At 40.2% G+C, this 13,941-nt stretch overlaps 1 protein-coding gene across 5 annotated transcripts in view; it reads right to left on the bottom strand.

Annotated features, from left to right (window-relative positions):
* The window catches only part of SPAG9 (sperm associated antigen 9), a 135,222-nt gene that overhangs the window by 100,193 nt on the left and 21,088 nt on the right, over positions 1-13,941 (bottom strand). For all 5 annotated transcript variants that reach the window (XM_045773094.2, XM_045773092.2, XM_087854507.1 and 2 more), the window contains exon 2: positions 187-307. In XM_045773094.2, coding sequence (XP_045629050.1) covers positions 187-307 — 121 coding nt within the window. The remainder of the gene's footprint in view (positions 1-186; positions 308-13,941) is intronic.

A 13,941-nucleotide genomic window follows, 5' to 3' on the forward strand; every position in this document is an offset into this window, starting at 1 on the left:
ATCGGAACCACAAGAAAACGTGAACAAAAAAGAACTGAACCTAGCTTCCAGGTCTCACTCTTCAGTCTGGGGTGGTGACAATTCCAAGCATGTATGTGGAAGCCCAGTCAAATGTCAAGATGAGTCACTGTGCTATTAGAGCCCACTCTTTAATGTGTACTTATGAGGAGAAGTATTTTTACTTACTCTGGTCAGCATAGTTTTTTGCTTTGAGTTCAAGTTGTCTTGTTTGAGATTCTAAAGATTCCACTCGGGTCTGTAAATCCTTTTTTTCCTGTTCTTGAGAGTCTTCAAATTCAATGAATTTCTAATAGAAAAGAAAAGTATTATTTTCATTAGAAAAATGAAAAAAAATTTTTTTAAGATTTTATTTATTTGACAGAGAGAGATACAGCGAGAGAGGGAACACAAGCAGGCAGAGTGGGAGAGGGAGAAGCAGGCTTCCCGCTGAGCAGGGATCCCAATGTGGGGCTTGATCCCAGGACCCTGGGATCATGACCTGAGCCGAAGGCAGATGCTTAACGACTGAGCCACCCAGGCACCCTGAAAAATGAAAATTTTTTAACATTATCAATGTTATCAACATTATCAACTCCTGTGTTTCCTGGTATCAAGAATCACAAGTAGGCATTAACTACTCAGAAGGATCTAAGAATCAGGAACTTATGTTGATTTTTTAGTTTCTCTATAAAACCTTCCAAATATAGAATGAAAAACATGACCAAATAGTTTTTGAAGTGTTTCACTTCATATAATAGGCATTCCAAAGAAAATACAAGCAACCTATTCCAAATATATGAATCCTTTAACTAGCATATTTGCATATTCATCTGAGTTGAAGAGTTTTTTTACATAATGCAGAACATGTACAACAAATGAAGAACTAAAGAAGGATGACGTGTCAATAAATATTTGTTCAATTATTTGGTTAATAAACAGTCTTTTAGATTACCTGAACTATGGAGTTCTACTTCCTGAGAAAAAGAGCACTTACTAGAAGTAACTCCACCAATCAAATTCAATTTACTAAAACTGTTTTTGTCAAGAAGATTATTATTATTACTAAATCTGGGGCGCCTGGGTGGCTCAGTCATTAAGTGTCTGCCTTCGGCTCAGGGTGTGATCCCAGAGTCCTGGGATCGAGCCCCACATCGAGCCCCACATCGGGCTCCCTGCTCCGCAGGGATCCTGCTTCTTCCTCTCCCACTCCCCCTGCTCATGTTCCCTCTCCCGCTGTCTCTCTGTCAAATAAATAAATAAATAATTTTTTTAAAAAAGATTATTATTAAATCTAATCTTTAAGTCTCAGTCCTCATCTTAATTATTCTATCAGCATCATCAGACATCTGATCACTCACTCCTTAAACACTTTTTTTTTTTAATGTGGCTTCCAGGACTTTGTTTTCATTCTACGTTACTGGCTGCCTCTTAGTCTTCTTTGCTGGTTCTTCCTCTTCTCCCCAATTTCTTCACATTCACAAGCTCAGTACTTGGACAATTTTTTCCCGTCATTGTTTACTCTTATTCCCTGGTGATCTCATCCAGTTTAATGGCTTTAAATACTAACTATATGCTGACAACCTCCAAATTTCTAGTCCAGTCTCTAGCCTAGACCTGAATTCCGTATTTGTATGTCCAACTGCCTACTGGACAACTTTGCTGATTTGAATGTCTAATAAGCATCTTAACCTTCACATGTCAAAGCTTGCTCCTCCTGGTCTTACCTTGCTCATTTAATTACTGTGGTCAGTTGCTCAGGCTCAAAACTTGAGTCAGCTTTGATTCTTCTCTTTCTCTAACACCTCATATCCAATCTATTAGCAAATCTACCTTCAGATCCAACCACTTTTCATCATCTCCACCACCATCCTGGTCTGTGCCAACATTATCTACTGCCTGGATTAATGCAACAACAACAGCCCCCTAACTAATCTCCTAACTTCCACCCTTCCCCCTATAATGCATTCTCAATACAGTAGTTAGAGTGACCCTTTAAAAAGTCAGACGGGGCACCTGGCTAGCTCAGTCAGTAGAACAAGCGACTCTTGATCTTGGAATCATGAGTTCAAGCCCAATGCTGGGTGTAGAGATTACTTAAATAAATACTTAAAAAAAAAAAAAAGTAAGTCAGAGGGCGCCTGGGTGGCTCAGTCGTTAAGCGTCTGCCTTCGGCTCAGGGCCTGATCCCAGGGTCCCGGGATCAAACACCACATCAGGCTCCCTGCTCTGCTGGGAGCCTGCTTCTTCCTCTCCCACTCCCCCTGCTTGTGTTCCCTCTCTCGCTGGCTGTCTCTCTCTGTGTCAAATAAATAAATAAAATCTTTAAAAAAAAAAAAAGTAAGTCAGATAAATTCACTCCACTGCTCAAAATCCTCTGATCGCTTACATTCTCCCGAAGTCCTTACTAGAGCCTCCCGGGACCAACACAATCTACTGTACTCCTATTTGACACCATCCTCTTCTACTCTTCCCTTTCCCCCTACCTCCCTCACATACTCAAGCTCCCCTGCAGTTCCTTCCACACTCCAAACCTTTGCAATTGCTTCCTACACCCTAGAATTCTCTTTTACAGATATCCAAATGGATTGCCTCCTCATCACCTCCTTAACATCTTTGTTCAAATGTCACCTTTAAAAAAAAAAATGGTTTTATTTCAGAAAGAGAGGAGAGCACTCGCACATGCAAGCATGGGGGGGGTGGGCAGAGGGAGAAGCAGACTCCCTGTTAAGCAGGGAGCCCTTTGTGTTGTGGGGCTCACACCTGGGATCAAGGCACGAGCTGAGGGCGCCTGGGCAGCTCATCGGTTAAGCTGCCTTTTGCTCAGGTCATGATCCCAGGGTCCTTTGATCGAGTCCTGCATAGGGCTTCTTCCTCTGCCTCTTCCCGTTTGAGTGCGCACACGCGCGCGCGCTCTCTCTCTCTCTCTCTCTCTCTCACACACACACACACACACACAAATAAATAAATAAATAAATAAATAAATAAATAAATAAAATCTTAAAAAAAAAAAAAAGACCTGCGCCGAAGGCAGACACTTAATGGACTACGCCACCCTGGCACCTGTAAATGTCACCTTCTTAATAAGATTTTCCTTGTGATGATATTTAAAACTGCAATATCCACTCCCTACTTTCCTTCCTGCTTTTCTTCTCTCCACAACTTCCTCACACCTAACACTCTATAAATTTTAACAATTTATTTTATTTATCATCTGCCGTGCCTCACTAGAATATAGACTCCATGAAGGCAGGGCTTTTTAAAAAAGATTTATTTATTCATTTCAGAAAGAGAGAGAAAGGGAGAGAGCACGAGGGGGAGGAGCAGAGGGAGAGAGTGACTCTTAAGCACACTCCCTGCGGGGCATGGAGCCGCACATAGGGCTCCATCCCACCACCATGAGACCCTGACCTGAACTGAAACCATGAGTTGGGCACCTAACGGACCAAGCCATCTAGGCGCCCCGGGAAAGGATTTTTGTTTTCTTTGCTGCTGTAGTCTCAGTGCAATGATGATGGCACAAATATATGTTAAATGAATGAATAAACAAATGAAAAAAAACTTTCAGAGTAAAAAACTGAAACCCATACACAAAAATGAGTAGTTCACAAAAAAACTTAGATATCACTAAATACACCCTAGTATTAATATAAAATGTTTTTGTTCATTACTTTATCTGTCCTGAAACTCTTCAGTCACTACAGTGGACATAGCTTTTTGTCTGCACACACTGCCATCCTTTGGAACTTCTCCCCAGTTTCATGCTAATTCTATTTAGTCCATACAATTCCATTGGTGAAAACTCTATCTCCCTAGGGGTGGGCATATGACTTGATCCAGACAGGTCATTCTTCTCTGGGATATCAGCCAGTTACTAGAAAGAATACTATCGCTCTTCCTCTGGAATCACACACATTAAGAGTTTAACAGGTTTAAGCTGCAGATGGACATCTTTTTCCGACATACGGAAAGAGCATGTCTGAGAAATAAAGCCAAAATAAGGGAAAACGAAGAGCGAGAAAGAAGAAAATCCTAATTAAAGGTACTATTTGAGTTCTAGATTCAGTAGTTCTTGCAGCAAGCATTTTGGAGTTGTTTTTATTTTTTTTTCAGTTACATAAACCAATATATTCCTATTTTATATAAGCTTGTTTGAGATGATTTCTATCAGAAGAAACTGAAAGCACCCTAATATAGTCACCTACTTTTCCTTAAGAGCCATTTGGTTTCCTTGTGTTATTAGATAACGTTCTCCTTATCTTTGCAAGATTGAAACCTACAATCTCTGAAACATTGGTTCTTAATCATTCAAGGGTCCACAGACCCATCGGGTAATTTGATATATCCATGAACCATGTTTCCGCAGAAAAAATGCCCTCACCCAACCCGAATTCTGCCTATTTTTCAAAAAGACTCAGAGACCCCTCAAGTCCGTCCACAAACTCCACATTTAGCATCCATGTCCTATACTTTTCTATGAAAATTTCCATATTTGTGAGGTTTCTGGGAAGCATCAAACAGCCGTTGTTTACTTTTCCAGAATACTAAAGTAACTGTAAGTAGAAGGAGTAAAGCTTATAGTAAATACAAAAGAGGCAAACTGGGGGCGACTGGCTGGCTCAGTCAGTAGAGCACGTGACTCTCGATCTCAGGGTCTTGATCTCAGGGTCGGGAGTTCAAGCCCCACTTTGGACAAGGAGCCTAATAAAACTCAAAACAAGAACAACAAACGGCGCACCAGGGTGGCTCAGTCAGTGAGCCTGCTTCTCCCTCTCCCTCTGCCCCTCCACCCAGCTCATGTGTTCTCTCTCTCTCAAATAAATAAATGAAATCTTTAAAGCAAATTTTTTAGAAAGAGGCAAACTTGACAAATCATTCATTCATTCATTCATCCATTCATTCATTCAAAAAATGTCTACTATTTACTATACATGGGGAACATGAAACATGACAATATCACACGATCCCTGCCTTTCAAAGGTGTTCACTGTCTATAAACTGAATGCAAGCAGAAAATACAAAGGTTATGTTGAGGAGTGCCTCAGTGGCAGTCAGCTGAACGGCCAACTCTGGGTTTTGGCTCAGGTCGTGATCTCAGCATTATGAGATTCAGCCCAGCGTGGGGCTCCAAGCTCAGTGCAGAGTCCGCTTGGGACTCTGCCCCTCCCCACTGCACTCTTGTACTCTCTTCTCTAAAATAAATAAATCTTAAAAAAAATAAAATAAAGGTTATGTTGAACAGAAAAGCAGTAGCTATATAACAGGATGTTGGTGATGAACTCTGAGTAAATTACTTCAACATTTTGCCAGGGGATATAAGAAAAGACTAAGAATTAATAAGAAACCATAATTATTCTGTGGCCTGCTTTGAAAATGATGCTCCCTTGGCTAACTGAACTGCTATATCTGGGTTAAGTAACCAGAAATTTTAGGTTTCTTTTGTGCTATGGATAAAATGCTGTTTTAAAAAACATACAGCAGATGTTTACCAAGTAATACTTAAAATGATCTGCTACTAAACTTTTAACAAAAACTTTACCACTAACAGATTACCAGGCACAGGGGGTGGGAATAGGGGAAAACGGTAAAAGTGGCCAAATGACACAAACTTCAGTTATGAGTAAGCTCTGGGGATATAATGCACAGCATGATGACTACAGATAATACCACTGTACTATTTACACTTGCAAGTTGCTAAAATAACAGATTTCTAAAGTTCTCACCACAAAAATAAAAACTGAAATTATGTGACATATTAACTAACCTTACTGTGGTCGTCACTTTGCAATATGTACGTGTATCACATCATTACGTTGTACACTTCAAACTTACACAATGTTACATACCGATTATTTCTCAAAAAAGCTGGAAAAAAACAACTTTACCACTGTTGTGCCTATTCAGAACTCCTGACGGAAGAAACATCATCATGAGCACACAGCTTCATGTCCGCTTTGTTTCTTAGCGACCCAGTTTGGCTACAGAAGGGCATGAATAATCCATAAGTTTAGCAGTCGCTACACTACTATCTGCTTACTTCACAGGAGAGCATCACACAGACCTACCTAGATGATTGCTGCTTTGGACCTGTTCACATTTCATAATGACTACCGAGACTTTATAACTCTATCACCTTAAGTAAATATGGATAAAGAAAGAGATCCCCCCACCACCACCAAATGACGTGACAGTTCTTGGACTGGCAGCGCTATTTATCTGCAAATGGAAATCTCTTGTTTCTGCAGTTTCCCTTCACAGGAAGGGACTGGCAATAATGAAAATATTCCAAAGCAAATACATAATGGCAGGTCTTTCCCTCAAGCAAATTAAAACAGATAAACATAGAGACTCTAAAACAAACTGCCATCTCTCATAATGGTGTATGTTTTTTTCCTTTCTTATTCTAAACAGTGGATCTTAAATTAAACTTTTGGAATCATGAATTCCTTTGAGAATCTTATGAAAATAGATCCTTTCTTCCAGAAGATAAATACATGAAACACAAAACTGTGCATTCATATTCACTGCATCTTCAAGGTCTACAAGAAATCCAGAATGATTTTCTCCCATTTATAAAAATAGTAAATGCTGATTTCCCTTAAAATAATCTTTTAAAATTCTCTGTGTTCCAAAAATCCCAGTTTTAAATGTGCATTACACCTTGGTTTGGAAACATACAGTTGCCACCCTCATTTAAAATGCTAATGACTATTACACAACAAAAATAAATACTCCTCAGTTCTGATAAGGCATGTTAATAGATCATAAAAGGGCACTGAAAGCTGGAAGGATGAACACATCTTAAGGGCCTTCAGAGTAATCAAGAAAGTTTAACAAATGACTGAAATTTTCTAAATTGTTACCCCCCAAAGAGATCTGTCAAATAGGCTAGTTTGGTGCCATTGTTTTGTGAAATATCCCTGATAATGGAGATAACCCTGGGAACAGAAGTTGCTATAGGGCAGAGTAGCTCAGGAAACACAACACTGATAAATACAAAAAAAAGTGAGAAAATGGCCTAAGCTCTATATGGCACGTAATAGAAAACTGGAATAGAAATAAAGAAGGTGGCATGAAACTCAACTAGATGCCAAAAGGGGGCTCTTGCCAGAAAAAGATTTAGACTCCTCATAGAAAAGTTTTTTCTGGGTGGGGCTTGGGGGTTCAGTACAAGGGAGGTAATGAGAATTTATTTTTCCTATACCCAACTCTCTCACACTACAGAGAAGATAATTAGGGAATAGGTAGCATGGGTTATTCTTTCTAGAGGCTTTCCACTTCCCTTCCCTGCTCAGAGATCTTTGGTTAGTAGCACATGTGAGTACTGCTGAACCTCATTACTAGCTCTGTATACTACAAACATGACTGGCTCTGGTTTTTGTCTTCTTGGGGCACCTTGGTGGCTCAGTCGGTTAAAGGTCCAACTCCTGATTTATGAGCTCAGGGTCCTGGACTCCACCATCAGCAGGCAGTCTGCTTGAGATTCTCTCCCTCTACCCCTCCCCCACCCTGCTTGCTCATACACTCTCTCGCTTTCTAAAATAAATAAATAAATCTTTAGAAAGAAAGAAAGAAAGACAAGTCTACTTTCTACTCCGGCAATTTCAACTTTACACACACTAACTGAGATAATATAAAAATAGGAATATATCCCATTCTGTCACTTTTTAATCAAAGAAAAAAAGTCAGGGCCCCTGGGTGGCTCAGTCTTTTAAGTGTCCGCCTTCTGCTCAGGTCATGATCTTGGGGTCCTGGAATCGAGCCCCAAACTCAGCAGGGAATCTGCTTCTCCCTCTCCCTCTGCCCTTCCACCCCCCTTCTCATTCTCTCTCTCTCAAATGAATAATAAATAAATCTTTAAAAAAGAAAGAAAGAAAGAAAGAAAGAAAGAAAGAAGTCACACTTAAATAAAGCCCCACACCTATTTATAAAAACTATTCTCCAGATGTTGGCAGGAGTACAGAATAAGTGGCTGGCAGTAAAAAGATATTTATTACAACTACTAAGTAATGTTATTTACTCTTAAATAACATACTAAATATAAAACTAAAACCCTTTATCTACCCATCCAATCCAAGCAGTTACTTCATGACAGCCATCAAGTAAAAGGAGTAAACAGTTAACAATGTAACATGCTAAGTACTATAATGGAAACAAGTATAAGGAGCAAATGAAACATAGAGAAATAAGTGACCAAATCTGCTTTTTTCCCCAAAGAGTTTATTTATTTATTTATTTATTTGAGAGACAGACAGAAAGCGGGGGGGGGGGGGGGGGGTTTAGGGAGAGGAGCAGACTTCCTGCTGAGCAGGGAGCTAAACATGGGGCTTGATCCCAGGACCCTGGGATCATGACTGAGCTAAAGGCAGATGCTTAATCAACTGAGCCACTCGGAGACCTCCTAAATCTGCTTTTAAAAAGAAAAACCCAAAGTCGAAATGTTTCAGTGAACACATTTCAGCAGTTCAACTTTATAACAATTATAAATAACCCTGTTAAATTTTTCTGGACAATGACAGCATTTGGGTATTTTTAAAAAAAGTAAATTTCTTATTGACAGCAACTAAATGGTGTTTATAACATTTTATCATATAACAGATTCCAATCACTACACTTTTCTGAGTTGTCCTACATATAAGTACCTGTTTTTAATGTTGTCTGTCTTCTGTGCTATTCCTGTAAGTTTGCTATTAAAATACAGTAACTTAGGGGCTCCTGGGTGGTTCAGTTGGTTGAGTAACTGACTCTTGATCTCAACCCAGGTCTTGATCTCAAAGTCGTGAGTTCAAGTCCCACACTGGGCTCCATGCTGGGCTTGGAGCCTATTTTAAAAAAATAATAATGATACATTAAACTATAAAAGAGAGAGAGAGAGAAACCCAGGGACACCTAGGTTGCTCAGTCAGTAAAGCATGTAACTTATTGATGGGGGACTCTTGATGGGGCAGTGAGTTCAAGCCCCAGGTTGAGTGTGTGGAGCTTATGTTAATTAAAGAATAAGAGAGAGAGAGAGAGAGAGAGAGAGAGAGAGAGAGAGCAAGGCCTGAATTTCAGCTGACTCTGAAGCGAACAGTTTACCTGATGAAGTGGGGTAACCATTCCAGGCAGAGGTAACAACGTATGCAAAGGCAGGCATAAAGATCATGGCATGCCCAGCAAATTCAGGGTTGAAATTTGAGTAGCTGATGTAAAGAATAAACCATTAGCCAAAGAGTAAGTTGAGAATATCTCCTCTGATTCACAAATGGACTGAGTGGGCAAATATGATTCCATTCATCCATCCATCCATCCTCTCCACACACAACTTGAGTTCTTATTGTTCTAAGTATTTTAAGATGCCGGGAAGGTTACAAGACAGCCCTGGTCCCTATGTTCCATTGCTTGAAATTTAGCAAAAAAAAACAGGCATTAAACATAGGTGACTAACAAAAGCTGAATTTTTGAAGATCTCACACAATTCAGTAGTCACCTAATTTGAGGGTGATGCTGATGAAGAGATGGCTAGTTGTTTCTGTTACTACCCAAGTGACACCAATATGGGATGCAACAGCACAACCTTGGTTTACAACTCAGTCTCAGGCTTGTACATGACATGATTCTTGCATGACTTTCTACAATAAGGAGTTAACATTTTAAAATCCAAATATGAAATGAGACTTTGAAAATAATCACACAGTTTGGAGCACCTGGGTGGCTCGGTCGTTAAGCGTCTGACTCTTGGTTTTGGCTCAGGTCATGATCTCACAACCCCTGCATTAGGCTCTCCCATCAGCACAGAAGTCTTTCTCTCTCCCTTTCCCTCCCCCTCTTCTCTTCTCCCCAATCTCGCTTTCTCCCATGCATGCTCTCCCTCTCCCTCTCTCAAACACATAAAATCTTTTTTTTTTTTTTAAATCACACAGTTCAAGTTCACACACAATGCAACCACACTGTAATCATGTGTGGCACAAGAAATAGTACAAGAGGGATGCCTGGATGAAGCGTCTGCCTTCAGCTCAGGTCATGATCCCAGGGTCCTGAGTAGGGAGCCTGCTTCTCCCTCTGCTTGCTGCTCCCCCTGCTTGTGCTCACTCTCTGTCTCTGACACATAAATAAATAAAATCAGAAAGAAAAAAAAGAAAGAAAGAAAGAAAGAAAGAAAGAAAGAAAGAAAGAGAGGGAGAAAGGGTACAAGCTATCAGAAAAGTGTAAAATAGGAAGCACCTGGCTGGTTCAGTCGATAGAGCACGTGACTCTGGATATTGGGGTCATGAGGTCAAGCCCAACGCTGGCACAGAGATTACATTAAAAACAAGGAAAAAAAGAAAAGTGTAAAATAGAGAACTAATGATATGAGAACCATGGGAAGACATTCATGAGACATTTAAGCTGAGACCTGAAAAATAAAAGTTCATCAAGCAAAGAGGGGCTGGAAGAAACCAAAGACAACCAAAATGGCCAAACTTAGAGAAAAATGTGAGAGAGGGACACCTGGACAGCTCAGTCATTTAAGCGTCTACCTTCAGCTCAGGTCATGATCCCAGGGTTCCAGGATCAAGTCCTACATCGGGCTCCTTGTTCAGCAGGGAGCCTGCTTTTCCCTCTGCCTGCTTCTGCTCTCTCTCTCTCCCTCTCTCTCTCTCTGACAAATAAATAAATAAAAATCTAAAAAAAGAAATAAAGGAAAGAAGGAAGAAAAGAGAAGTGAAAAGGAAAAGAAAGAAAATTAAAGAAAAGGAAAAGAAGAGAAAAGAAAAAGAAAAGAAAGGGAGAGAGAGAATGGCCAGAGATGAGGCTGGAAAATCAAGGACCAAATCACAGAGGGCCTTGCAGGATACTGGATCTTATCAGGGACGCTGAAGTTCACTCACTTTGGAAAGCTCAGTCTGAAATCAAATGGGAAATCCAATGGAGAGGGCTGGGGAAGTCTGAGTGTGTAAAGGGAGATCAAAGGTCACCACAGTAGTCCAAATGAGAGAGGATTATAAGCAGTGGAAGTGAGCATGGAGAGGATGAATTCAAGATAATTTATTGGAGATAAAATACACAGAATTGGTGACTGAATGCATATAAGGGAGAAGAAAGAAGGAAAAATGATAGATTTCCAGTTTAACCAATGGTGGGGATGGTGATACTGCTTATCTGGGATAAACAAAGGGGGTAGGTATCTACAACAGCCAAATTATGGAAATAGCCCAAGTGTTCACTGATTGATGAATGGATAAAGAAGATGTGGTATACATACATACAATGGAAAATTACTCAGCCATAAAAAAGAATGAACTCTTGCCATATGCAACAAGATGGATGGAACCAGAGAATATAATGCTAAGCGAAGTAAGTCAGAGAAAGACAAAGATCATATGACTTTACTCATATGTGAATTTTAAGAAACAGAATAATGAGCAAAGGGAAAAAGAAAAGAGAGGCAAACCAAGAAACACTTGTTACTACAGAGAATGAACTGATGGTTACCAGAAGGGAGGTGGTTGGGGATGATGTGGAGAACGAAGGGAAAAGAAATGTAGATAAAATTAAGTTTCCTGGGGCGCCTGGATTGCTCAGTTGGTTAAGCGTCTGCCTTTGGCTTAGGTCCTGCTCTCAGGGTCCCGGGATCGAGCCCCACATCAGGCTCCCTGCTCAGCAGAGAGTCTGCTTTTCTCTCTCCCTCTGCCCCTCCCCCCTGCTTGTGCTCATGCTAGTGCTCTCTCTCTCAAATAAAATCTTTTAAAAAAAAAAGTTCCCTGGGGGTGCCTGGGTGGCTCAGTCGTTAAGCGGCTGCCTTCGGCTCAGGGCGTGATCCTGGAGTTCTGGAATTGAGCCCCACGTGGGGCTCTTCCGCGGGAGGCCTGCTTCTTCCTCTCCCACTCCCCCTGCTTGTGTTCCCTCTCTCTGTCAAATAAATAATAAAGTAAAATCTAAAAAAAAAAAAAAAAAAAGCCTCCCAGCCCAACTAAAATTTCTTTTATCACCAAAATTTGCATATAATGCAGTATTTTTATGCAAAGTAAATAAGCCTTGAGGCATTACCCTAGCCAGAGACATTTTGAAGGAGGGGAAAAAAAGAAAATTAAAGCTCATAAGAAGCCTATGGGCATTCATAACTGATTAAATGTGATTTAACTTCTTTTCAGTGGCAAACTTTATGAAATTGGCCACCCTCCACTACATTTGGCAAATGCTGGGGTTAGGGCAATATCAAAATCAAGGCAGCACTCCCGAAAACAATATTACACTATATGTTAACTAATTAGAATTTAAACAAAAATTTGACGGGCGCCTGAGTGGCTCAGTCGGTTTAAGCGTCTGCCTTCGGCTCAGGTCACGATCCCAGGGTCCTGGGATGGTGTCCCACCTGCTCAGCAGGGAGTCTGCTTCTCCCTCTCCCTCTCACTTCCCCTGCTTGTACTCCCTCTGTCAAATAAATAAGTAAAATCTTTATACAAGAACTTGAAACAACAACAACAAAAATCAAGGCAGGAGAGGGGCAGATTTTCCAAATTCCAAAAACATTCAACCCCTGGAAAATTCTGGTTACCCCCCCCTGCAAAGCAGTTTGTCAAATCTCTCAGGAATGTCGCTGTAGAGTACACATCTCCCCCCAACCCTCTATGCCTTTGTCTTTAAGTCTCCTCTCTCAACATCTTTTTTTTAAAAAGTGTTGGGTGGGAAGGGTAAGAGCCCATGCATGGGCTTTTTTAGCATGTATGATAAAGATAAACCCCCCTTCACTAGATATCCCTTTCCCCTCTCAATTACTAATCAGCCAACTACAACATTGACATAACTTTAGACAGTACTCTCCTGGGAGCAACTAGACACTGTTTAAAAAAAAAATCAGCAGACAATACAGACTTATGTCAGGATCTAAAAAGAATAAGCTTTGTGACGAAGCAAAATGGTTTCAAGTCCAGATGGCTTATAGGAGCTGTTTTGCCCCACTGTTCTGGAGAAAAACAAATGAATACTTTGAAAAGGCAAGCGCCTGAAGTTTAAAAAAAAAAAAAAAAAGTCCCTAGAGACTGTTCCTAATTGGGAGTAAAGATGCAAGAGCCAAAAAAAGAAAAGCCCTTTATTAGTAACTTTGACAACAGTAGTTGTCTAAAAAATAATACCACCAAATAAAAGGCTGACTTATTAACGCTAAGTATCCCCACATTTACTCTGCAGAGTAGGGAAAGGAAAATATTGCATTATATTAAGTAATTATCATCAAATTCACTTTAGTTCCATTAAATGTAATTGTTTTTCAAAGTAATATCTTTAAGAAATGAAAGACCATATTTTTTTAAGTTTTTAATTTATTTATTTAAGTAATCTCTATACCCAGAGTGGACTTCAAACACATGACCCCAAGATCAAAAGTCGCATGCTTTTCCAACTGAGACAGCCAGGCACCCCAAGAGGACAGACCATATTAAACAATACCCAAAGGATATGATTCCCCCCTCCAATCCAAAATGTGGAAAATTGTCAAATACAAATGGTCCAGTTTCTTCAAAACTCAATAGAAAGGGGGGAAAAAATGGAAAACTGTTAGAGATTAACAGAAACTTAAGAGACATTAACCAATGTAAATATGTGAACTATCTTATTTGATCCTGATTAAGACAACCAACTAGGGGTGCCTGGCTGGCTCAGTTGGTAGAGCATGAAGCACTTGATCTCATGAGTTTAAGTCCCACATTGGGCATAGAGATTACGTCCCCAAAAAAAAAAAAAAAAAAAAGTGGCAGCAGCAGGGCATACAGGTGGCCCAGTTGGTTGCACTAGTAAAAGTTAGTAACATCCCTGATACATCCCCAGAGCAGCCAGGTGGCCCTCCTGTCTACCCACATAGAAGATAGGAAATTTGTTTTCTGAATAAACTCAGTAAGAGAGATTCTGTATTTTTTTAAGATTTTATTAATTCATTTGAGAGAGAGGGCGAGCATGAGAGCACAAGAGCATAAGGGAGGGGCAGAG

This window comes from Ursus americanus, chromosome 23 (genome assembly GCF_024610735.1).
Source record: "Ursus americanus isolate L20-20 chromosome 23, mUrsAme1.1.p, whole genome shotgun sequence".
In the NCBI taxonomy this organism is placed as follows: Eukaryota; Metazoa; Chordata; class Mammalia; order Carnivora; family Ursidae; genus Ursus; species Ursus americanus.